We start from the raw sequence: 23997 nt of genomic DNA, 5'->3' as shown, positions 1-23997 counted from the left end.
TCGCCATGATATCGCTACTAATCCATGCCGCTTGCGCATACCCGTTAATCACAACTGTTTTGTCCTACATGAAAACAATAGTTTCATACGAGTACAGCGGAAAGATATTCCACACTGTTTACCTCTTGGTGGTACCGCCCCTGTGGAATGAGCAATGCCACTTCCGCCTCGTAAACTGGATGATGGGGGGAAGACAAGAACGAATAGAGAAGGAGTTTGAATACAAAATCGCATGGTGGTTGATACACAGCATTTTATGTTGTATTGACTGCAGTCCAACGCTACTGTACATACTATACAGACACGGGGTCTAACTCAGGTCTCGAATGGACTATTCGATCTTTTTCTTGACCTCAAGCGGCTGCAGAACCGCATTAGTGCTTTCCAACAGTATTACGGTATAGTCAAACTGTTACTCTCTCTTCAGTCCGACCTTGCCCGCCTTCCTTAACCCCACGACAGCGATGAATATACAAACGACCATATAACCGAACATAAGCCAATAGCTCGCCCTGTATCCCTTCAACACAGCTGCATCATCCTGGCCCTCAAACGCGCCTCCACCATCCCCATTCTCATGCCCACCACTACCCGTACTTCCGCTCCTAACCTGGACCCCCAGCGCAACAACCTGGCAACTACCCATACCCAAACTCATACCAAACTGCGCAACGGTATTGAACACAGCACCAGCGAGCGCCTGCGTCTTCTCCGGAAAATTGTCACTCACGATGATGAGGCCAACAGTGAACAAGACATCGGCGCTAAACGGGGCGAACATTTGGGCCCAGAAAGCGAGTTTCCAGTAGCTCCACGTTGGTGGCACAACGGCCATTAATAGAGGCGAGATGGCACAGATGAAGGCGGAGCCGGCGACGAGCCAGCGGGCAGGGACGCGGTGGACGAAAAGTCCGACAGATATTTGGATTAGGACGCCGGCTAGGAGGTTGGGGAGGAGGTAGAGGGATGTTGCTAGTATGGAGGCGTGCTGAACTTCTTGAAAACTGGGCTTGGGGTTAGACATGGGCTTCTGCCGAACTGATGTTGATGAAGGTGTTGCGCGACAAGGTGGTGGACGTTGTTGGGTGATACGTACTACAGGCTGGAAAAGAGCTCGATGGAGTTCATGACGCCGTAAGACAGCGCGACCATGATGCACGTGCTGGTAAAGGGAAGACTGTTCCATATTTTATTTGGCACGAGGGCTGTTTTTCCACTTCGCTCACGGTAGTGCATCCAGGCTGGAAAGGCACAGAGAAGAAGGACGCTGATAGCGAGGAGCGAGGCCGCCTCAGCTGATCGAATGCTTGCCAAGTCGGCGCTGATGATACTACACGCTGTCAGCTCTTGTCTAATACCGGCGAACGAGATGAATACATACGCAAGGACATATGCCAGGATAGCCAGTCCACCACTAGATATCATGCCACCAACCCAATCAATCTCCCTACCAACCTTCTTCCAAAGCACGACCATGCCATCCTGATTCTGAGACGGAAGTTTAGGAAGCGTCCAGAGCGCAGCCACAGCAACCGCCAATGTACACCCTCCAGTCAAGTAAAATCCTGACCGCCATCCCGCTCGTTCAATCATGACACCACTTAGCACTAGTCCCACAGCAAATCCAAGCGGCTGACTAAACCCCAAGCACGCAAACCCAAGATTCCTCGCTCTTCCAGACGGCACAGCACCAGTAATGATGGCGACAGAGGCCGGTAAATGCAACGCGAGCGCCACACCTTGAAGAGCCCGGAAAGCAACAAGCTGCCCGCCAGTCTGCGCAAACCCGCATGCTAGCGTGAACACCCCAAGGAGCAGGATCCCGACCAGCTCAACGGGTCTAGCACCCACGATATCTGCTACAGAACCCGCAATAAGAAGTGCAGCACCAGATGTCAGACCGTAGACAGAGGATGGCCATAGGTAGAGAGAGCGTTCTAGCGCGATGGAACGCGCAATTGAGGGGAGGCCGACTGTGATGATACCGTTGGTGAAGCTGGCTATGAAGCCTACGAAGGAGGGGGTGAAGATTGTGAGGAAGGTGCGGAGGGTGGATGGTTTTGTTAGGGATGGTGATGTCGAGGATTCGGTGTCGGATGTGTGGTTGCTGTAGCTCGATGTTTCTTGCGATGGTCGTGGTGGATGAGAGATAGGTTTCAGGATGGCGGCCTTAGATATTGGCGGGAGCTCAAAGACCTCAGTCGCTGTTTGTGTCTGTGTCGCCATCTTTCAATCCTTTCAACAGGATATAAAGATATGATTATTCCGCGTTTAGGGAGAAAAGAAGCTCTTGAGAAGACTATAATGCTCATAAATTTCTAGTAGGTTCGTTGAAAATTGTGGTAGAGGAAATGCTTTGGTGACTAGCTTCACGCCCTACGACGGGCGACATGTCAAAAGTCAGGGTCCACCATTTGGGTCGAGAACTTGTATCATCAGGAGAAGCATCGGTAGAAGCATCGAAGAGAAGAATGTATTCATTGTCAGCTGTCAGTGCTGCAGTCGCATCCATCGAGGTTGCGCGCGCATGCCTGCCACGGGTTGCCAAGGCTGTCCTTACGCGTATACTTCGCATGCAGGTACAAGAGAAGGGACGAAGGCGCTAAAGTTCTTGCTGAGCTTACGACGGTTACTACGGCATGCGCAAGACATGAGACTAGTCCGGGGAGGTGGACTTCCCGCAAAGGCGTGATGCAGGGCGCTGCAAGCCCTTTATGGGGCTCTTCGCGAAGACGATCGTTGGCGCGCATGGCCTCACCGCCGACTCCAGTTCTGCACGTCGCGTCAAAAAGCGGTAAAGAAAAAGACGGCAATTGTTGAGATGGTGTGCTGTACCGTCTGAACTAGACAGGTTTCCAATCAATCGCGGGACGCCGCGTGGCATTCAACTGGATTGAAGTTGGCGACCGTGCTGTTGCTGCATCAACGACTTTGTTTGGGTGACGTCGGCTCGCGTCCCCAACCTCGTCCTAACCTCCTGCATTTGCTCACCAGCCACTCGCACCCAACACGCTTCAAACCAAAAGTTAACGGGAGCCACGCTTCCACGCTCCAAACCCCACACTACACATTACTACCAACACTACAGAATACTCTCTGACTACTTTCTGCCAGTTGCACTCGTTGTTCGACACGCTATAATCGACCTGCACCTGCGAAAACACCACCACCACCCTCTCGCCTACCATGGCGCCCCATCCCGACATTGCCGCCGACGAGCGGGCACTCTCGCCCATGGCCGTGAATGCTCTGCAGCTGGCCAAGTCGATGGTCAAGCGTGACCAAGCTGAACCATACAAGAACCTCGCCTCAGCAGGCGCACGCCCACCTAACGACCTCTCCGGACCCGGCTTCCAAGCTCTGTTTGCTCTCATTGGTGTCGGACTCGCCCTCGGAGCTATCTGGTTCTTCTTCTGGGCTAAGAACGGTGGCTTCAAGTGGCGCGACAACGACTGGGAGGACTACAAATCAACGGTGCTGAGACGCAAGGGACCAGACGGCAAGACCCTCTCCAACGCAACCAAGAGCACCAAGCTCGGCGGTGGCAGTGTCGTACACGGCGGTAGCTACTTCGGCGAACAGAGCGAGCTTAACTACACGGACGAGTCTGGTACTAGTGTCGACCCCAACGAATACCGCGATGCCGAGAGGGGCGAGGGTGGCCTTCGTGGCGGAGACGGACGAAAGCAGAAGAAGCACCGCCGCGATCACACCAACGACTACAAGGACCCTGAGCTCCGCAAGTACCGCGAGGAGAAGGCTGCCCGTGTCGGTGGCCTCAACCGCGTTGGCGATGGCATGTACACCGACTACTCCGGCTCTCAACCCTCTGAAGTCGGCGGCTCCCAAGTCTCTAGTAACGCACCGCTTGTCAAGAAGGACGCCAAGGAAGTCAAGGACCCCAAGAAGGAAGCCAAAGCCAAGGAGATGCGCGCAAGGGAACGCATGCGCAAGGCCAAAGCCGCCGAAAAGGAAGCTGCCAAGAAGGAAGCCGCTGAAGCCAAAGCCCGCAAGGAAGAACAAAAAGCAGAGGCCAAGCGCGCAAAGGAAGAGCAGAAGAAGTCCAAGAAGCACGGCACACCATCTGAAGCTCCCGAAATGGCTGAAGTTACCCGCCCCATGATCGAGTACCGTTCCCCCGAAAGTGACTACACCCGCGCCTACACCGAGTACACTGCCCCATCTGAAGCCGGCACACCAACACGCGCTCCTACAAGGAACAAGGCTCCGTCTGGTCCTCGTCGTGCCCCTCCCTCCGCTGCATACTCCTTCACCACTGGCGACGACGACACGGCAACCGTCTACACCGGCGTCTCTACCTCTGACTTCGCCAAACCACCTCCTCCAAAGACCGCCCCAAAGACCGAGCGCAGTGCCCCCTCAGAAGTCACCGAGTCAAGCTACTACTCCGACTACCGCCCCAACGCCGACAAGTCCCTTTACTCAGACCCCAACAAGCACGCGCCCCGCTCCCGCTCTGCCCGCCCATCTCAGGACCGCCCCTCCCAAGACCGCACCTCGCGCTCCGGCCGCCCAACATCAGAGTCACGTCCTCGCCCATCAGGCTCCCGCTCGCGTCCTACCTCTGAGTCGCCTCGCAAGCAACACCGCACTTCGCGCCCTGCTCCCCCTCCGTCTGATATCTTCACCACTACCAACGGTGACTCTCAGGGCCACATGAGCTACCCGTGCCACATCCCCGGTCTTAGTCAGGCCGGCAGTGTGCACCCCATGGAGAGCGTCTCTCAAGTCGGTGTTCCGACCAACGCGAGGAGGGAAAGGGGAGGTAGAGATGTCATGGACGGCTACCGTCGTGGTGGTGTCCGCGCTGTTGGACGAAGGGACAGTTTGAGCGACAGCGACTAGACTCGTCTATTCGCTTTCCTTCTCTTTGGTAGTATGATTCGGCATTGCATACCCCCTTCTTGGCGTTAATTGGGCTTTCTTTGATAGAGCGACTTGACTTTTCTTTGGACCTCACTCAGGGTTTCAGCTTTGTACAGCGAGCGATATGAGAGATGGATGTTATGGATGTACAGACTTTTGCAACGGGTATACCAGTGATGGATGGAATGATGGAGGTCTCCGACGAATGAAGGTTAATGACCTTGTATGTAGTAACACTCAAAGCAATACATGATGAGATGGAAGTCACGATAATCAAAGACTTTCTTTCCCCATACTTTCACCTCGTTCAGAATGGGATGCACATTAACGACCAATCGCAATCTCAATCCCACAATCAACACAGCACAGCACGCGAATTACAATAAGCACATCTCAATCGAACGAAAAGGGTATATCACATTACTCTGTTCTCCCGTCGCAGAAAACGAACTTGTAAGTAGACTACAACGCTAGAGCTTGCATAAGAACAAAGCGGAATCCAGTCGGCTAATCCTAAAAAACGCAAGAGCAGATAGAGAAACAAGAGACTGAGGCTGTTCATAGCTACATACATAGGCATTACCTCGTTGGTTTTCCTTCTTCCTTTCCTTCCTTTCCGGGTTTCGTGGGCCAGATCAACTGGCCTTGGTTGTGGGTAGTGTGCGTGAGATGATAGTGATGGGGTGGTGTGGGGGTGGTTGGTCATCACGATTGTGGCGGTGTTTTGATGGTATATTGGTGTCGTGTCACAGCGAGTGTGCTATGTTGTAATGTGTTGAGAGTAAGGTGATGATTTGTAGATGTGGGAAGCAGCCTTCCTCAATCAATAGTCTACAACTCATCCTTCACAGCCTGGGTGGCTTGAGTAGCGGCGCTGGAGACACTGCTGACAGCTTCCTCAGCACTACCTGAAGCGGCCACGTACATGGAAGCGATGCGGCTATTGGCGGCGGCCACAGCGTCGGCGATGCGGCTGTTGGCAGACTCCATGGCTCCTTGCTCAGGTCCGTAGACGGCGGAACTGGCTGCTGAAGATATGTAGGCTGCGTTCTCGCTAGCAGCAGAGGCAATGTACTCGGCGTTGACGCTGGCTACAGACGAGATTGAGCTGTATACACCACCAGCACTGCTTGTAGCAGAGGCGACGTAATCGCCTGCGGTGGGGGTGCCGAAGATGGCTGCGCTGATAGCAGCTTGGGCGGATGCCGCGGCTGACGAAAAGCTATCTTGAGCTGATTGTGTTCCGTAGAGCTTCTCGCTCACTTGAGACTGGATGGATGAGTAGGCGCTCGCAACTGACTCGCTGGCCTGCTCAGCGGCACCCTTGGGCGTTCCGTAGAGAGCGACAGAGGCACTCTCAACAGCGAGATCCAGAGATGCGCTAGCCTGGCTCAGAACATCTTCGATCATGGCTGGGGGAGTAAAAACAGCGCTGACGACTGACGAAGCAGAAGCATATGCGTCAGCAGCCGCTTCAGTAACAGCATCGTAACCATCGCCCGCGTACGAGCTAGCAGCCTGGATACCTTCACTGGCATAAGACTGGGCAGAAGCCATGGCTGCGGGCAGACCCGTGGAGTAAGCGGAGGCGAAGCGGTTCATGACGCTCTCAGTGAAGTCGGGCTCCTTGCCAATGACAAGCTCCGAAATAAGAGCCTGGACCTCGGCATATTGTGCAGCAGCGGCAGCGGTAGCCTACGTGTACAAAGTCAGTATCTGTCTTACATGCAGTTTGTCTTTCGGATGGGGTTCTTACCTGAGCACCATATGCGCCGGCCTGTGAGTACACAGATTCTGCCCATGGTGTGGGCTGGCCGTACACCTGGCTACTGGCTTGTGCGATGAGTGCTTCCCAATTTTGGCTGGCTTGGGAAGCAACCGACTCGGTCCAGGGGGTTTCCGAACCGATGACACCAGAGCTGACTTGGGACGCGGCAGACTCAGCAGCTGCTTGGGCGTTGGCAACAGCCGACTGTGCTGAACCAGACACATACGACGCGGCAGACTCGGCAGACCCAGATACAACAGATGCAGCCGATGCGGCCGATGCGGACGCGACCGAAGCCAAAGACTCGATCGTGCCTTGCTGGGGACCGTATACAGCGCTCGATGCAGCATCGGTAAACTCCGAATAACGGGCATGCGCAAGACCCACAGCTTCGTAGTACTGTCTGCGAGCGCTGTCAGCGACACCGGTGGATTGAGGTGCGGCGAACTGAGCAGAAGCCTGGCTGAGGCCTTCAGCGAGGCGAGATGATGCGATGGAGGAGACAGACTCGAAGTAGCCCTGGGTGGGGCCGGCAGCGTAGCTCTTCACTGATTCAGTGTATTGCATAGCATTCGACAACCTCTCACTGGCGACTGCGAGGGAATCGGAGTAGGCCTTCTCAAAGTAAGAAAGCATGGTTTGGTGCGCAGGCTGGGGCTCTCCAGAGATCAGAAGAGACATCTGGGCCTTCGCGTTCTCGAACTGCTTGCTCGCAGCGCTGACAGCATCGTTGTATCGCGAGTTTGCCTCGACCTGAACAGTCTTGATTATGGCTGTAGGCGTTGGGGTACCATAGATCGCGTATGATGCTGCAGTCACAGCTTGGGCATACTTGTCGGCAATGACGCTAGTAGCACTCTCAACAGCCGGTTGCTCGGTACCGTACAGTACGCTTGATGCAGCAGCAAGAGCACTTGCGTACTGCTCGCTTGCGATCGACGAGGCAGACTCGACGGTACCTTGCGTCTTGGCAGGACCGAGGAGCGCTTCGCTGACTGCTCGGCTCATCTCAGCTGCTCGGTCGCCAGCGTCGGCGACAACGCTCTGCACCTTGCTAGAGTACGTGTCGATTACTTCATCGTCGTCATCTAGAGGTTCATCAAGTACCGGTTCGCGCGCTTCGGCAATGATTTGTGCATTGGCTCCTCCCCATACCTTCTTAGGCGATTCGTAGGCTGCAGATGCCTTGGATGCGGTGTCATCGATAACTTCAGACGCCTTGGACGAAGCTTGAGAAAGGAGACTCTCAGACGAAGGTGTGCCTTGAATAGCTTCAGATGCTTGGGAAGAAATCTGAGATGCAGCTTGCTGGACAGAGGATGCAACACTCTCAGCAAGTGGAGTGGAACTACCTGATACGGCCTCAGAAACCTGTGATGAGGCCTTGGATGCCGCGTCCTGGACAGAGGATGCGATACTCTCGGTAAGAGGTGTTGAGCTACCCTGCACAGCCTCGGACGCTTGTGAAGAGGCCTTAGAGTACATGTCCTTGGCAGATGATGAGATGCTCTCAGAAAGCGGTGTCGAACTACCTTGGATCGCTTCGGCAATCTGGGACGAGGCACCCTCAACGTTTTCCATGACTTGTTGAGCAGCCTTGCGGACACGAGGCGCAAAGACCTTGTCAGAGAAATCATCGCTGGCATCGCCGGCCCAGATCTTGGACTTGGAAACATCCTTCAAGCGTACTAGCTCAGCAACCATGTCAGACGCGATGGCCATAGCTTTGTCTTCAAGCTTCTTGGATTCTTCGTGAGCAACCTTGAGGCCTTCGTGCCTTGAGCCAACGGCTTCGACTTCGGCCTGCCATTCGTTGAGCGTGTTCCTCAGTTTGTGATAGTTCTGCCAGTCCTTGTATGTGACGCCATCAGTCCATGCCCATCGCATGCCTACTTCTTGGAGACCAAGGCTGTGAATCTTCTCAAGTACTTCGACAGTGCTCCTGACAGCAGCTTGTACCAGGGAGTCAGTCTCTTGATCGTATGATGCCTTCCAGACACGGATGTCCTGAGCGCGCTCCTTGACGGTGAGACCGAACTCGCGGGTCTTGGCGCCGCAGTCCTCGTATGCGGCCTCAAGATCGGCATCTGAAGCATCCTCTGGAAGAGATTGAATAGTCTTCTTGATGTAGCTCTTCAACTTAGCAATAGTTGCGTCGGCAGTCTCCTCTAGCTTAACAACCAGAGCCTGACCATGTCCATTGACGGCATTGTCGACCTGTCGCTTTGTGATTTCCGCGACGCGGACTTCGAGATCTTCAGAACCCTTATCTGCAGCTGTAGCGAACTTGGTCTGCCAGTCGCGGAGATCCTGGTTGAGTTTCTCTTGCAGTTCAGCGCCTGTGAGCTTAGGCTCGGAGGGCTTGACTTTGGTTGGTTTTGCTTCCAGCTCGTTGGAGGCTGTGCTGGCTGATTCGCTGCCGAAGAACTCGTCAAGGACACCCCAGCCAGACCCTTCAGTGGAGCTGGGAGGAACAATAGAGGCGGAGGAGCTTGCGATAGTGGGGGTGTCCTTGGTAGACTCAGATGGGAGGCTTGTCTCAGCATCGACGGCAGAGGCGACAGACTCGATCTTCTGCTGGTCCCTGTAGCGGCCTAGACGCTCAGAGATACGGACCAACTGGGGCTCGACGTTGTCTCCGTATAGTACGCGAAGCTGGGGCCATACAGTGCGGAGAAGGAAGGCCCAGGTGGCATCCTTTGCGGTGTGGACATGGGGATAGACGATATCGACGAGAACGTGGTGACCATAGGCGTGACCCTGTTGGAGGTACGGCTTGGAGCGTTCGTAGGCCGGGAGCAGCGTGAGGTGGTAGATCTCTTCGGAGCTCGTCCTGAGGTCGTTGTAGTACGGGGCAGCAGCATCAGTCGCCTTCTTGACATGAGGGCCTAGGTACACGTCGTACTGGCCCTTGATTTGCTTTTGGGCATTCTGCAGCTGGGGCTGGACAGATTTCTCGTACTGGGCCTCTGCGTATTTCCTGGCATGCTCAACTCTGTGTGCGCCGTAGGTTGCGTAGTTCTCCTGAGCGAATGTTGTGATGGGCGTGGTGTAGGGCTTGACCTTTTCGATCTGCGGGGCGACGTAGGTCTCGTAGTAGGGGTCGAGATAGGGCGTTGCGAAGGACCTGGTCTGCAAGTAGGGTTTGCATACGCGTGGGGAGTCGTGGTTGAGCTGGTGGAGCGATGTGGGACACCGGAACAGGAAGGTGACGATGAGATACCACGTGGAGAGTCTCGCAATCATGCTCGTGAAGGAACCCACGAGACTCCGCCTGGGCTTCCGCGAGCGTGCCGACCGCGAGGTGAGCTGCGTCTTTTCTGCGTGGCTGTTGGCGGTGCCATTGGCGGACCCGTTGAGGCTGCCATTTTGTTTGGACTTGTTCGCCCTTCCGTTGGCCTGGGCGGCCATGCTCGCGTGTGGTGGGCGATGAAGCGGTGACGCTGTGTGGCTGACCAGCTTCTGCGTGTGCGTATTAGTGGTACTGCCGCAGCAAGTAAGGGTCTGGCTGCGTACAAAAATCAGCGACAGGCGGTAGCGTCTGGATTGTTGATGTCTCTTGAATAATGGCGATGGCTGCTCAAAGTAACTTGTCTGTTAGCGCTGGGGGGACGACAACCGAGCTGCACCAGTGATGTAATTGCACGTGCGGACGCGGGAACACGATAGCAAGATCAAGGTTTGGACATGCGATAGGGCGCCTAGGAGCGGTAGAGAGCGCAGAAATTACGCGATAGGGCGAGAGATATGACAGAAGAAATAGAGACTGCCTGTCTCGATTTCCCAGACATTTGGAGTGCCTCAGGCTGCCCCTGCGGTTCGCGTCGTCTCATGTAGGGTTGGATGCCTTCACCCGTGCTGTAGGACCCTGTGACGCTGATCAAGCACCGAAGACACGCCGTGCATGTGCAAATCCGATCGTCTGTCCCAGGTACCGGACTAAACAATTAATTGTCCTTACACGTGCACTAAGTGACTAGGTTGCCATCGCTCTGCCAGGGGCCCGGGGTGCTCGACTGCCAAGACCGAGACTGTCTGGCGGCGGCGACATCACTACTTCCGTCTCCAGAGCTGTTACACGCAACCACGGTTCCGGCCGCATCGACCCTTCTGCGCTTTCCCCAGACCTATTCACTTCTCTGATTCCCTGCATTGCACTTCATCGCGCAGCACTGTACGACCCGTCCTCTTCACGCCGCTCCCTCGCTGCGATTCCGATGCCTACTTGAGGTCGACTTGTGCGGCATCTGCCCGAACCCGAACCATATCTTCCGATTCGATACAACCCACCTCTTACCACGTGTATACTTTTAATTCCTCTCCACCATGGCAACCGATGCTGAGCCCCTCACTGCGGGGCTATTTGAAGATGCCTCTGCGCACGACGACGTGCCCCAGACTTCCGACGAGCGAGCCATGGACAAGGACGAAGCCGATACCTGCCGGATATGTCGCGGGGAAGGCACAACCGAGGAGCCTCTGTTCTTTCCTTGCAAGTGCAGTGGTAGCATCAAATACGTCCACCAAGAATGCCTGATGGAATGGCTGTCCCACACCCAGAAGAAGCACTGCGAGCTGTGCAAGACATCCTTCCGCTTCACCAAACTATACCATCCCGGTATGCCGAATCGCATACCCACGACCGTCTTCGTACGTCGCGCCGCTCTCCACGTTCTCAACATGTTCGCAACCTGGTGCCGAGGGGTCCTGGTGGGCGCCGTATGGCTGTTCCTACTGCCCTGGTGCATGCGCGTGGTATGGCGCAGCCTGTTCTGGGTCGGCGATGGTGGCTGGTCACAAGAAATGTTCACCAACATACCTGAGACGTCTGTAGTGCCCGAGACGCGGAGGGTATTGGCCCCCAGCGATATTGACTTGATACGCTCCGCACTCGATACCGCCAAGAGCAGCAACTCGACTGTGCATGTGGCAAGTACCGTCGGGCCCATGAAGATAACGTATACTCCAAACAATTCCACGGCTAGCGAGTCCATCCTCTGGACCTATGCCAAACGTGTCTTCTTCGGGGTTCCATACCCCTTTTCCCAGCTTACACAAGCCGACAGAATAACTACACACGTTTCTGTTGTCCACAAGAACGGCACCGTTTCCAATACCACCTCAGACCATCTCGGCATTCGCAGTCCGTCGCTACTCTCCGATGTCCCCTTCTTCAACTGGTTCCAGTCTCAAAGCGCCAATCGCTTTATTGTTGACGTGATAGAGGGGCAGATCATCACTCTACTGGTTGTTGTAGCGTTCATCCTTGTCTTCCTGATCCGTGAGTGGGTGGTCCAGCAACAACCCGTCATCAACATGGTTGCTCTTGGTGACAACGCTGCTGCGCAGAGAGCTGCCATCATAGAAGAAGAGGCTCTCGTTGACAACGTCGTTGTTGATGAGGGTGAGCTGGACGATGCTCTAGATGCCCTGGATGCCGAAGTGGCTGGGGAGGCCGCGGATGTGGAAGAGGCTCATGAACCTCAAAATGCTGAGCAGAACGAGCCAATCGCCCCTGAAGACTTCACTCGCGAGAATGATGAGCCCGAGGCTGCCGAACCTACGATACGCCGCGTTCGCCGGTCTTCCTCGCTCCGCCGAGAACGCGACGAGCTTGTTCGCAATATAGTACGCGAAGGTCTTTCAGGCGACTTGACTTCAATGATGCAATCGGATGATCTCCTGAATGCCTACACCGATGGTGTCCCATCCCAAAGCTTCAATGCGGCTATCGAGCGGGCAATAATGGAAGATGGTGAGGCCAGCAGCTCAATCTTCCCTGCAAGAACCTCGTCGCTCCACCAACCTCCAGGCGTAGCACCAGACGCTGAAGGTTCCGAGTCATCTTCATCTTCACACAGACCCAACATGCCAGCACGCGATAGATCCTTCATCGCGACAGAGATTCGTCGTGGCCTAGAGGAGGGTAATACATGGTCGTTCGAGAACGTACCACAATCGTCAGCTTCGAACGGGTATAGTGCTGAAAACGTACCCGAATCGTGGGAAGACGACGACAAGGCACAGCGAAGAGCCGACCAAGAGCCCGAGGCTGCATCGGACCACGAACCGGGTAGCGAGCACAGCAGTGGAAGCTGGCAGCAAGTCCCTGAGGCTGTAGAAGATGACTCCGACCAAGCGCTGGAAGGAGATCATGTTTACGACAAGGGTAAAGCTAAGGCTGTCGACGCTAGTGCGGAAGATAATCTACATGAGTCAACGTCTTCCGCACGAAGCAGTTCTACTAATCTAGACAACTCAATTACGGTCGATACTACGATTGAAGTTGACAACAGCAGTAGCCAGCCTGACCGAGACTCGACCATCCGTGAAGAACAGGAACATTCTGAAGTGGGTCAGCAAAACCCGGACGAGCAGCCTGCGGCTCCAGCCAACGCACAACCAGTAGCGCCTCAACTTCCACAAAATCCAGTCAACCAAGTGCTGGACTGGATGTTTGGAGACATAGCGCCGATGGCTCAACCTGCCGAAGAAGGAGGCAACGATGAGCATATCGTGCGCGATCTGGCAGACGAAGCGCCGTTTGTGCCCTTCCTAGGGAACGAGCCGCGGGATCATGGCAATGCCGCGCCCCAAGACCCTGACGTTGCTGCCGCCGCCGCACAAGCTGGCATAGATGTCAACGACCAGGAAGCAATTGAAGACGCCGAAGACCTTGAAGGTATACTTGAGCTCATTGGTATGCAAGGACCTATTGTCGGTCTTTTCCAGAATGCCTTGTTCAGCGCTGTGCTGATCACCTGCACACTGGCGTGCGCTGTCTGGGTTCCTTATCTCTGGGGCAAATTCGTCATCATATTAGTGGGAAGTCCTCTTGAACTACTCAAAGTTCCTCTTCAGGTGGTCGCTGCAGTGACGGACTTCATAGTCGACGTCACGCTCTTCGTCGTAGCTGGTACGACGTACTGGGGTTCCTACGCCATCTCCAGTCTGGTCAAGCTGTGTTCTTTGGGGAAACTGTCCCAGGCCATAGACGGTCCACTCCGTACAGTATCTACGCCAGCATACTCCCTTGCAGAGAGTGCTATGGTTCGTATTGGAAAAATGTTCATGGATTCCCCGCTATCGTCTCAGCCCAGCTACACCCAATTCACGCTCAACGCACACGCTTCACTAAGAAGCCTGCAGAACACGACTTCATTTGCGCTCAATGAAACAAGCAGCTTTGCAAATGCTATCATCGAGGAGATTTCAGCAGACTCGCCGCCCAAGCTTGTGTTGAGAGTCCTTGGAAGCCTTCCCTCGCTGGTTCAAGATATCTCTACGACTACCTACGGCCAGTGCAGCTCTCTACTCTCATGGCTTTGGACGGCCAAGTCGTACAAGATCACCTTTAATCTGGACTCGAACAGCAATACCGCTGCAGCATACACTGCATTGGAGCGATGGACGGCAAGCGACCGCTTGATTGCAATACTTGCTGGCTATGGATTCTTCGCCTTCCTTGGCGCGATATATCTCAGGCGCGGCACCCCTTTCAGCTCATCACAGCAAGGACAAAGGATTGAACGGATTCTCTCTGACATTCTACAACAAGCCGGAGGTGTGCTCAAGGTTATCCTTATTATTAGTATTGAGATGTTGGCATTCCCGCTGTACTGCGGGCTACTTCTCGACTTGGCCATGCTCCCACTATTCCAGAACGCTACGCTGTACAACCGGTGGCAGTTCGCGAGAGAGAGTCCATGGACATCTGGATTCGTACACTGGTTTATCGGCACTTGCTACATGTTCCACTTCGCGCTCTTTGTGTCCATGTGCCGCAAGATCATGCGCAAGGGTGTACTGTACTTCATCCGCGACCCAGATGATCCGACCTTCCATCCTGTCCGGGACGTCCTAGAACGTAGCGTCACGACTCAACTTCGCAAGATCGCCTTCAGCGCTCTTGTGTATGGAGCACTCGTTATTGTGTGCCTCGGTGGTGTCGTATGGACCTTGAGCCGCGCTACTACCAACGTCCTACCAATCCACTGGACTACCGAAGCACCATCACTGGAGTTTCCGCTCGACCTTCTCTTCTACAACTTCCTCACGCCCGTCATCATCAAATTTTACAAGCCTAGCGAGGGTCTGCATGCCATCTACAAATGGTGCTTCCAGAAGTGCGCTGGATTCCTCCGCCTGTCCAACTTCCTCTTTGGCGACAAAATCCCTGCGCAAGAAGGCGACGATGGCCGGTACGTTCGTGCACCAGCTTCCGATCAAGCTCGCATCCCCAAGGGCCAACCTGTCTTCGTCGAAGTCGACCGTGACAATGTGCGCAAAGACGGAGAGAACGAAGGTGGAGTACACAATTCCGATCTCGTGTCAATGGTGTTCATCCCGCCGTGGTTCCGCGTGCGCATTCTCTGCTTCATCGTGACGATATGGATCTTCATGGGTTTGTCAGGAGTGAGCGTAACGATCCTACCTCTCATCTTTGGCCGCTACCTCTTCTCGCTCTTCCTCCCACCAACCGTCGAGATGAACGACATCCACGCCTTCTCTCTCGGTGTTTACACTCTAGCCAGCATCGGCTACTCCGTCTACCACGCTTTTAAATTCATCTCATCCCTCAACCGCTCGATACCCGACCCAATGTCCACACTTCACACCATTGCAGCAACAACTTCGCGCGTCGCCGGCCGGGCCCTCCGCTTCTCATACGTCTGGGCAACGCTCATCTTCGCCATCCCCTTCCTCTTCGCCGTCCTCCTAGAACTCTATTTCCTCATGCCCCTGCATGCCTACCTCGGTCCCAAGGAACCCCACGTCGTCCATGTCATTCAAGACTGGACCCTCGGCTTCTTATACTCTCGCCTTGCTGCGCGCCTCGTCTTCGCAAACCGCAATTCACGTCCTGCACGCGCGTTCAAAGCTGTCATCAGAGATGGCTGGCTCTACCCCAACGCTAAGATTGCGACACGCTGTTTCCTTGTCCCCGTGCTGGCACTCTTCCTCGTCGCCATTGCCATGCCATCCAGCCTGGCGTTTGTCACGAGTCGAACGCTGTACCGCGGTGCGAGTGAAGCGAAGAAGAACTTACTCTGGCGCTTCAGCTTCCCGGCTGTAGGACTTGCTTTGGTAGTTATGTGGGCTTCGTCGGCGGTTGTCAGGCTGCTTGTGAGGTGGAGACTGGTGGTCAGAGATGAGGTCTACCTTATTGGAGAAAGGTTACATAATTTTGGGGAGAGGAAAGCACCGGTTCAGTCTTCGTCTGCTGCTACTGCTGCGGTAGATGCTGGAGGTGTTGACGCGGGCACGCAGACTGCTTAGTTTTGCGGGGTTGTCGGTCGGTGTCTTGTGTTGTTATGGGTGCAAGAGTGTAATTGCTGCACATCCTTTTCATTATGCATTCACTTTTGCTGGAAGGTCTAGAAGGGACGTCAGTCACTTTTTCGGCTGGCTAGCTAGATAGCCAGCCAGGTCTCAGTATCTTAGTGCAAATCTCACGCTGCTCATTGTTACTCTATTCACCTGCATTACTGCCCCGTAAACTTCATCCGCTACCAACTGGTCTATGGGTGTCCATCATTCTCAACTGTGCATGATGTGCAACCGTATAGCATGTTTTCATCTCACTGTTCCACAACCGCCTTCCTAGCACGGATCAAGATCCGAAGCCCTCGGCTGCCAACCGCCCTCAGCCATAAGAACCTCCCCAAGAACTCTATTAACCCGAAGAAGATGCCCATCTCGTCCTCCCCCCCGCAATCAGAGAAACGCCAACAGGCATGCCATTGATCCCCACGAAAGCAGGTACATGTATCACAGGCACATGCAGACCCTGGACAATGTTTAACCAGCTCCATCTACTACCAACGTTGAATTGACTTACCGTCCACATCGTACCAAACACCGGACTTCCCATATCACCAAGCCCCACCGGCGCCTCATCTACAATACTCGGTGCAATGATGACAGAACACTGCGCCGCTATCGCAACGAATACCGTACGCAGATGTGCGTAGTTATCCAGAGTTATCTTTCTCTCTTCATCACCGTGTCCGGAATGGTTCTTTATCAGACGCCGAATCGAAATGTCCAAACCGTCCTTATCCAACCGGTATTCTTCCAGGAAAGCGGGTGCGGCCTCAGCCTCAATGATTGCGTTTTGAGAGCGCGTTAGAGTGTCTACATCACCGAAATCGTCCGGTAGTGACGCCTCTTCGACCCGAATGCCATGATTTTACAGTATCGTGGCTGTTTTCTGCATGGCATGTATAGTACCAGGGCCGGCGTGGGACCACATTGGTGTTTGTTTTGAGCAGCTCAAGTGTTTGTATTGCGGTCAGATTGTATAATGCAGGTGATGTTGACATAGTTGGCGACTTTTGAAAAAAACTATAGTCTAGAGGGTGGTAGAGCATGGAAAAATGGACGAGTGTCTGCGATAGCGTGGATGACAGATATGTACGCAAGGGGATACCGAACTCGCTAATGATGCAGATTAATGTGTTCACTCAAGAAACATATGATTCCAGTGCAGATTTGAGAATTTTGTATTGTTTCCTTCCCATAGCGCCGTATCTGATGCAAATTGTATGATGATACATGGTATACACGCACGCGACCGTCGTTCCTCGTGCGGTCCATCTAGAAACCTGGAGGGTTGAGTCGTTGACTGACTCTTGTCCACTTTGGCACCTCTGTGAACTGTCAGCTACCGCAACTTTAGGATGTACCCTACCACGAGTGTTTCTGGTTTTCCTTCTGCCTCCACCAAACTTTGTCCCGATGCACTTGAAGTATGCAACTTACTGTGTATTCCCTTCCGATACCTCTTCACCTTACGGTCGAAGACGGTGTATTTGTCCTTGGGCAGCATCTCCGCTTCGGTTGGCATCTCCATCTTCCAGCGCTCCACCTTCTTCATACTTTGTCCCATGCGTCGTAGTGCGGTGTCGAGTGTGCCGACCACGGTGTCGACGTGCCGTAGGCGCTCGCGATGCCTGTACTTCTGATGTCTGGATAGTCGCCATGGTATCTTCCTATAGCTTTGTCAGCATGGACTTCCCGATATCGAGTCGTGGACAGTGGAAGGTGCATCGGAGCGGAAAATGCGATGGCGACGACGAGCAATTGCGCGGGGTCGATGATTCGGGAAATGTAGAGAGTCGCACCATAACAGGCCGCCGGATAGCGGGTTTGTGAGGCGGAAAGGACCAAACATGGTGACGTGCTGGGGTTGGCGATGCTGGGCTGCGCAATGGAAGTCGCGATATTCTTCGAAAGGCACTCCCGCGGACTTTCTTGGCAGACATGCCGATTAGCGTGGGGAAGCTCGTCGACACACCCCACACGTTGCACAGCTAAACTCCGAAGCTATACCCACGACTATACGAATTACGAATCCTGGCGCCTTTGTTTTCGACATCAGTAAGAGTCTGAAAGACTGCACTAGGCTAGATCACGCATCTCCACCTGGGCCACGCAGCGCACGCCAAACACTCCACACGTATACAGACCTACCACCTCATACCTCACTATGTCGTACACGTTCTCCATCCTATCGCCACTCGATGTCCCTCTCTTCACGCACGACTTCGGTACCTCACGCAGCGGCGGCACAGGTGTCGCGAACTATACCCCCGCCGAACGCGCCCTTGTCCCGTTCATCCTACACTCGTCCCTCGATATAGTTGAAGAAGTTCAATGGGGCCCCTCTACGTCCAGTGGTTCCGCGCCCATGTACCTTAAGCACATCGACAAATACCAGAATTGCTTCGTGTCGTGCTGGATTACCGGCGGCAATACACGCTTCCTTCTGCTCACAAGACCACGCGACGAAAGTCTGGGGCTGACAAGTGGAGGTGCTGGAGGCGCGAGAGGAAGTCTGGCTGGAGGGAGAGCTGCATTAGGAGGAGGTGCTGGTCTGTACAACCCTAGTAGCCCAGCCACGGAAGAGGCTGTCAAGAACTTCATGGTCGATGTATACGAGGCATGGGTTAAGACTATCATGAATCCATTCTTTGCTGTGGGCAACGGCGAAGTCATCAAGAGCCCGGTGTTTAGGCAGAGGGTTGCGACCGCGGCAAAGAAGTATCTATGAAGGGAGAGAAAGCATCACGGAATTACCCATTCAAGACTGGGGACGACGACAAGCGCGAAGACCCATTTTATACCCGGGGGCACGCTGGACGGCACAAGAACAATTCGGATCATTACGACCATCAACTCGAGAGTCTCGACCAAACAACTGCTGAAATGTCTCAGCTGTCCTTCGCTGCGGCGCAAACCTGAGACAATGAAGGCAATCAGAACGGGAGTTTCTGAGCTAATTTCATGCCTGTCCACTCAGCACGCGCATAGCTTCTAATACTTGCGAGGCTATGAGGCGATCTGGTCGAAGTCGAGATCGGGCTTGTCCGGATCATGGTAGTCGAGAACAGGAGGATCAATGTTTGAGAGCCAATACGATAAGATTTTCGTTGCGCACGCCATCTCCAGTGAAGCTCCCCACTGGACCAATGTAGTATGTCAGGCTTGAGCGCCGCTAGATTCCTCTCTATGTATCATGCTTGGCCACGTACAGCTGCTAGCTCAAAGGCGGATGGTTGTCGTTTGTATCTCGGTGGCCTGTTTACCTAATTTGCAAGCCACTTTACCTGCAAGCCTACGCCATGAATAGCGAAGTCTTACTTTACTTTCGCATTGTCAAATCTGTGGTCACCATGAGTTGTGCCTTTACCTTGGTCCCGTTTGTAATCGCACAAATCTCTCACTCACCTTCACCTTGTCCCACTTGGTCTATCACCACTCCATCTACCCACCTTCTCTGGACCACAACCAACCCTCTTACCTCACAGCATTCAACATCTTTTATCTTGATATTGGCGCGTTGCAACCCTTAGCATGGCATCGAAACCGGCCGACCTCAGCCCTGCAGACAAACAGTGGCTCGCTTTCCGCGAGAAGCACGACGCTGAACTCCAAGGCTTCCAGCGACACGCAACGGAGTCATATGCCAAGTTTCAGGCCAACGTCAACAAAGAGCGAGCTATCATTCTCGCAAAGCATAAGAGAGAAGAGGAAGAGTTCTGGAATAAGGCAAAGGCAGCATTAAACAAGGGGGCGACGAAAAAGCTGGGTAACAAGACTGCCAGGTCTAAGACAGGTGTGCAGAGTCAAGCAAATCGCCGTGAAGCTGCTGCAACACCAAAGGCTACTCCTGCTATCAAGAAGACGCCAGCGCCAAGGTCAAAAGCACCACCCATACCTAAGCCAGCAAGCAACACGACCACACCAGCCGCAGGTTCGAGGAACAAGAACGCCGCCGTCGCAATCATCGATCTTTGTTCCGACGACGATGACGATGAAATAGTGTTGGTCAAGGAGAAGCCTACTTTGCAGATAGCTGGGCAAGAACCTATCGCGAAAGACCCTCCCGACTTGTTTGACAAAAGTGGAAACGCAGTAAGCTGGCAAACGGTAACATCATTCTTGCCATAAGACTGATTGGTGTAGGGTACGACGAAGGCGGAAAAGTTCAAGCGTGAACACAGCGTCTTTGCTCAACAGTCCCAACATATATATACACAGTCGCCTGCAGTATCCACAAGCAACACTCCCGGCGTGCACGTCTCGAACTCTGTCACATCTCAGCATGCACCAGTAGCTACTCTTAGTACACAGCCGAGCCCGGCCCGGGCAGTGGACTTTGGCGACTGGGCGAATGTGTCTCGCATGCCAGATACTCGTCAAGGAAAGGCATGGACTCTTGGAGATAGACCATTATCGGCTTCCTCTCCGTGGGCTACCCCCACAATCTCTGCTTCACAGGGCGTACATCCGACGAGCGGTTTCGCTCCTTCGAGGCTCTCTCAAGACCACCAGCCAGACAAGTCTCAATCGCAACGAGGTGTAGGCCACCAACTAGGCCAGTCATCGATGTTACAGGAATCAGCGTTCCACGGCCTTCCGCGAGGCGACCACAGAACTATACAAGCGAAGGGTCCAGCCTACTTCTTGAATGGCTCACTTGAAATTTCACAAGATCTTGGACTCAGAGAGACGTTTGGTTCTGATTCCGTCACGAATCCTGCGACAGAAAGCGTGCAGAGCAATCATCGTAATTCGGATTCGAATGATATTGACATGTTGATGCATGAAGCCCCGCGTAGTAAGCTATACTGTCTTCCATTCTTATAGTAACTCAGCTAACATATACATAGCCCCGACAAAGCCACAGCTGTACACTCCCTACATGCTTCCCTCGCCTCAAGATAGCCCTCGTACTCCTACCACTCCCAGAACCCCCAGCTTCAGGAAGCCCTTCCTCCCAGCCAGTGCCACTAAAGAAAGCATCGCTGTTGTTAGGGGTGTTCGAGCTGGGTCACAGACTTCTCCTTCTGCACCCGCTTATTGCGCCTCGAGTGTCTCGCAAAGTCAACGTGATACATCAGTCGCATCGCATACTTCTTTCTCTTCTTGTGCGAGCAGACGCAAGCGAAAAGTGGTTGACATCAGCAGTGATGAGGAGAGTGACTATGCTCCACCATCCGATGACGAAGAGCCCGGGTCCCCTGTTCTGACGGACAAGGCGCTTAAGAATGTGAAGAAGCAGATAGCTAGGCCAGCGACCAAGAAGGCTAGATTGCCTCCACCACTCCCACCAGCTTTAGCCTCGAAAGGTGTGTACAACAAGGGTAAGAACGTCTTCGGCTTCACGAAATCGCAGATACCCGTACCCAAGGTCAACAGCCAGACTGCCGTCGCATTACCGACCACTCCGCCGCGTGCGCCCACCAGAAAGCCTCAGCCGACTACACCATCAACACCGACACCTGCGTCTCAGGAGTCCAAGGTCATCACGTTGAAGACTCAAGTAGCAACCGCATCGCGCTCACCTCGAAAAGCCAAGCTTGATGCGACTGCAAAGATTACTCAGCTCAGCGAAGCCGAGTTACAAGCGCAGACCAACATTGCTATCGAAGAAGCGAACGAGCGCGAGGAAGCAGCATCTGAAGCTGGGGTCTTCGAGCAAGTCAGAGGTGGTATGCGAACCATGTCAATCACACCCGCTCCTAGTACCGCTAGTAACGCTGTAGAGGACGTACAAATGCTGGCCGACATTTCTGACTCCGAGATCACATCACCAAAACACGGTCCTGGGTGGAATTCTTGGACAGACTCTCGCTTCAATGGCGACAGGTATCTTGCCAAGTCTCGCGCTGCTCGACCCGTAGTAATAGACGACTCGGACGACTACAACGACCCGGATATCAGTAAGTACAGCGTCATCAACGGCATTATCCTGCATGATACGGATCGAGAGATACTAAGACTGACGGAAGAGCAGCAGAGGCTTATGAAATTAAGAAGGACGGAAGGTGGCAGTCGCGCACGTGTAGTGAGCGCAGTTGAGATGCCGGAGCATGGTGTGGCTGGGCGGAGTGGGTGGCGTGCAAGAAAGACGATGAGGTGAGAAGTACAGAACTGATGCCATGAACAGTGCTCGCAAGCTGTAACCTGTAGGATGGGACTTGAATGAGATACCCATATCGCAAGAGCGTTTGGCAGTGGAGATATCTCTTGAAGAGCAGGACGTATCGAAGTATCTGTATCTTCGTCTCTTCGCATGAAGTCGCGATATGCTTCGCACTAGCTACACTCGTATCATTTCTCAAAAACTTCATCAAGTTCTTGCTTAGCTAGTGATAACGAGAATCCGGTGCAGAGTTTCGTACCGTATCATACTCTAGCCTGTCGAATATGTCAAATGCCTCTTGCGTGAAGGCGAAACCGATAGCCCCGAGCCAGCCAACTCACTCACGGCTTACTCACAGTAAATGCATCCAGATCACCATAGACTGCATACAGGGAGATGACGATGCGCTGCAGCTTATGAAAGCACCGAATCGGCCAGACCCAACATAACTAGTTCAGAACCCGTTCACGCACCTACAACCCCACCCTCCTAAGCGCATGACAGCAGCCACCAAGTAGACGCCTCCATAAAACCTGATCTCGACGCGTCGAAAAGTCTCATATACAGTAGCAAACGCCCTACCGGTGTCAATAGTAGCCCGCAAAGCTTTTGCCCCACAACGAGCTATATCCACCAGGACTAGCTCGTTCGCTCACGCGACCGGCCAGCCTCATTCATCAACGGCGCTCCGTGCGTCTAAGGAATGACGAGTCAACCATCGCAAACACGACAGCCAAGACGGGGAAACGAGCATGAACGATGAAGTAAAACGGTGCGGTGCTAATGGTTCAACGGTTTGGCAAGTCGCGCCGAACATTAACGTCACATGCTGCTAGTGCGGACTATAGCTTTACCACTTATGACTGGCTGGCATTAGGTGCCCGGAGTTTTTTTTACGGAAGTGGAGTAGCTACTAGCTGAGCAAATAGTTGGTTCGGATCAGCTAGTTCGTTTTCTAGCAGTGGAGTAAGGCCTTGGGAGTTCGGTTCTTCTTAGTATTAGCATTGGGGCGGCCGCGGGTGGGACGGGACAGCTCGCGCCTCGATGGAGGTTCGATAGTCGCAGAATTGCGGTGGCGGAGAATCAATCGAAGTTACTGCGAGACGGGACAAGAGGCGTCGATTAGAAAGGGAAAATGTTGCAAGTAGAGTGCGAAGACGGAGAAAAGCACATGTTTCACACACGAGTATACCAAGAGCCTTGGAAGTCCCGTCAGCGCGAACAGCGACAAAATGTCAGCCCATCTCTGGTTTAGTTTTGACAAGCCAACTAGGCATATCCCGCCTACGGTCACATCCCCTCCAAGCACCATCGCTGCAACCTCGGAGAGTTTTTTTGTTGCTTTGGCAAGACGGAGGGGGGGTGCCTTTTCCGACTACGCCTAGGTTCGTAACGGTTTTACCGTTTTAGACTTTCGGGGGGTGTTGGGTTGGGGTCCTTTCCGCGCGTACCTCGTCTCGCGTACCACATGCCACATGCATGGGCAATTTCGGTCCCCAACGGCCAACCGTTCCGGCAATCGCATCTAAACCGCAATCAGCCTGTTCTACCACACCCCCCGAAAACCGTCGCGTAGCGTCGCGTCGCACAACATTGCATTGCGTTGCAGTCGTGTGCCTGGTCTTCTTTGATACCCTGCCTTGTTGCGCGCCACCCCTCGCCCCTTACTTACTACCCACACCTTACCCACTCTGAAAAGCAAATCATCCTTGTGCCTGAGCTGAGTAGTCAGGCACCAGGCACGCAACGCGTAGACATGAGTGGTATTCAGCCACGCGAGACCAGGCTCTCCCGGCCTGTCACCTGTCCGCCTTCCGCTTTGCGAACGTATGGGGGAGGGATGTCCCTAGGGGAGTGTTGGCCGACCGAACGACTATCGACGTGATTTATTTGTCTCGGACAATATCAC

The 23997-nt window shown here is 53.9% G+C and overlaps 7 protein-coding genes across 7 annotated transcripts; 4 read left to right on the top strand and 3 right to left on the bottom strand.

The window, feature by feature from the left end:
• Positions 1 to 235: 235 nt before the first annotated feature.
• BKA58DRAFT_13966 (major facilitator superfamily domain-containing protein) lies at positions 236 to 2354 on the bottom strand. The gene is made up of 3 exons (XM_046164557.1): positions 1382 to 2354; positions 1097 to 1330; positions 236 to 1004 (listed from the first exon to the last, which is right to left on the bottom strand). Exons 1-3 carry the CDS (start codon positions 2224 to 2226, stop codon positions 413 to 415), a joined length of 1671 nt encoding a protein of 556 aa, XP_046031002.1. The 5' UTR covers positions 2227 to 2354; the 3' UTR covers positions 236 to 412.
• Positions 2355 to 2929: 575 nt separating this feature from the next.
• BKA58DRAFT_13940 (uncharacterized protein) lies at positions 2930 to 4984 on the top strand. Its single transcript, XM_046164550.1, has one exon. It carries the CDS (start codon positions 3187 to 3189, stop codon positions 4864 to 4866), a length of 1680 nt encoding a protein of 559 aa, XP_046031001.1. The 5' UTR covers positions 2930 to 3186; the 3' UTR covers positions 4867 to 4984.
• Positions 4985 to 5495: 511 nt separating this feature from the next.
• On the bottom strand, positions 5496 to 10211 carry BKA58DRAFT_13949 (uncharacterized protein). Its single transcript, XM_046164551.1, has 2 exons — positions 6644 to 10211; positions 5496 to 6582 (listed from the first exon to the last, which is right to left on the bottom strand). Exons 1-2 carry the CDS (start codon positions 10064 to 10066, stop codon positions 5719 to 5721), a joined length of 4287 nt encoding a protein of 1428 aa, XP_046031000.1. The 5' UTR covers positions 10067 to 10211; the 3' UTR covers positions 5496 to 5718.
• A 474-nt stretch (positions 10212 to 10685) lies between these two features.
• On the top strand, positions 10686 to 16125 carry BKA58DRAFT_372781 (RING finger membrane protein). The gene has a single exon (XM_046169166.1). It carries the CDS (start codon positions 10982 to 10984, stop codon positions 15932 to 15934), a length of 4953 nt encoding a protein of 1650 aa, XP_046030999.1. The 5' UTR covers positions 10686 to 10981; the 3' UTR covers positions 15935 to 16125.
• A 1011-nt stretch (positions 16126 to 17136) lies between these two features.
• BKA58DRAFT_372778 (mitochondrial ribosomal protein subunit L31) lies at positions 17137 to 17863 on the bottom strand. The gene is made up of 3 exons (XM_046169165.1): positions 17782 to 17863; positions 17420 to 17649; positions 17137 to 17307 (listed from the first exon to the last, which is right to left on the bottom strand). Exons 1-3 carry the CDS (start codon positions 17829 to 17831, stop codon positions 17255 to 17257), a joined length of 333 nt encoding a protein of 110 aa, XP_046030998.1. The 5' UTR covers positions 17832 to 17863; the 3' UTR covers positions 17137 to 17254.
• Positions 17864 to 17900: 37 nt separating this feature from the next.
• On the top strand, positions 17901 to 19112 carry BKA58DRAFT_13893 (Sedlin). Its single transcript, XM_046164540.1, has one exon. It carries the CDS (start codon positions 18147 to 18149, stop codon positions 18708 to 18710), a length of 564 nt encoding a protein of 187 aa, XP_046030997.1. The 5' UTR covers positions 17901 to 18146; the 3' UTR covers positions 18711 to 19112.
• Positions 19113 to 19513: 401 nt separating this feature from the next.
• BKA58DRAFT_396437 (uncharacterized protein) lies at positions 19514 to 22085 on the top strand (the record flags this gene model as incomplete). Its single annotated transcript, XM_046171357.1, has 3 exons — positions 19514 to 20074; positions 20126 to 20780; positions 20833 to 22085. 3 exons carry the CDS (start codon positions 19514 to 19516, stop codon positions 22083 to 22085), a joined length of 2469 nt encoding a protein of 822 aa, XP_046030996.1.
• Between the last annotated feature and the right edge of the window lie 1912 nt (positions 22086 to 23997).

The sequence above is a fragment of the Alternaria rosae genome (genome assembly GCF_020736505.1).
Source record: "Alternaria rosae strain MPI-PUGE-AT-0040 chromosome Unknown BKA58scaffold_1, whole genome shotgun sequence".
NCBI lineage: Eukaryota > Fungi > Ascomycota > Dothideomycetes > Pleosporales > Pleosporaceae > Alternaria > Alternaria rosae.
The sequence above is the reverse complement of the archived record's forward strand: the minus strand, read 5'-3'. Positions and strand labels throughout refer to the sequence as shown.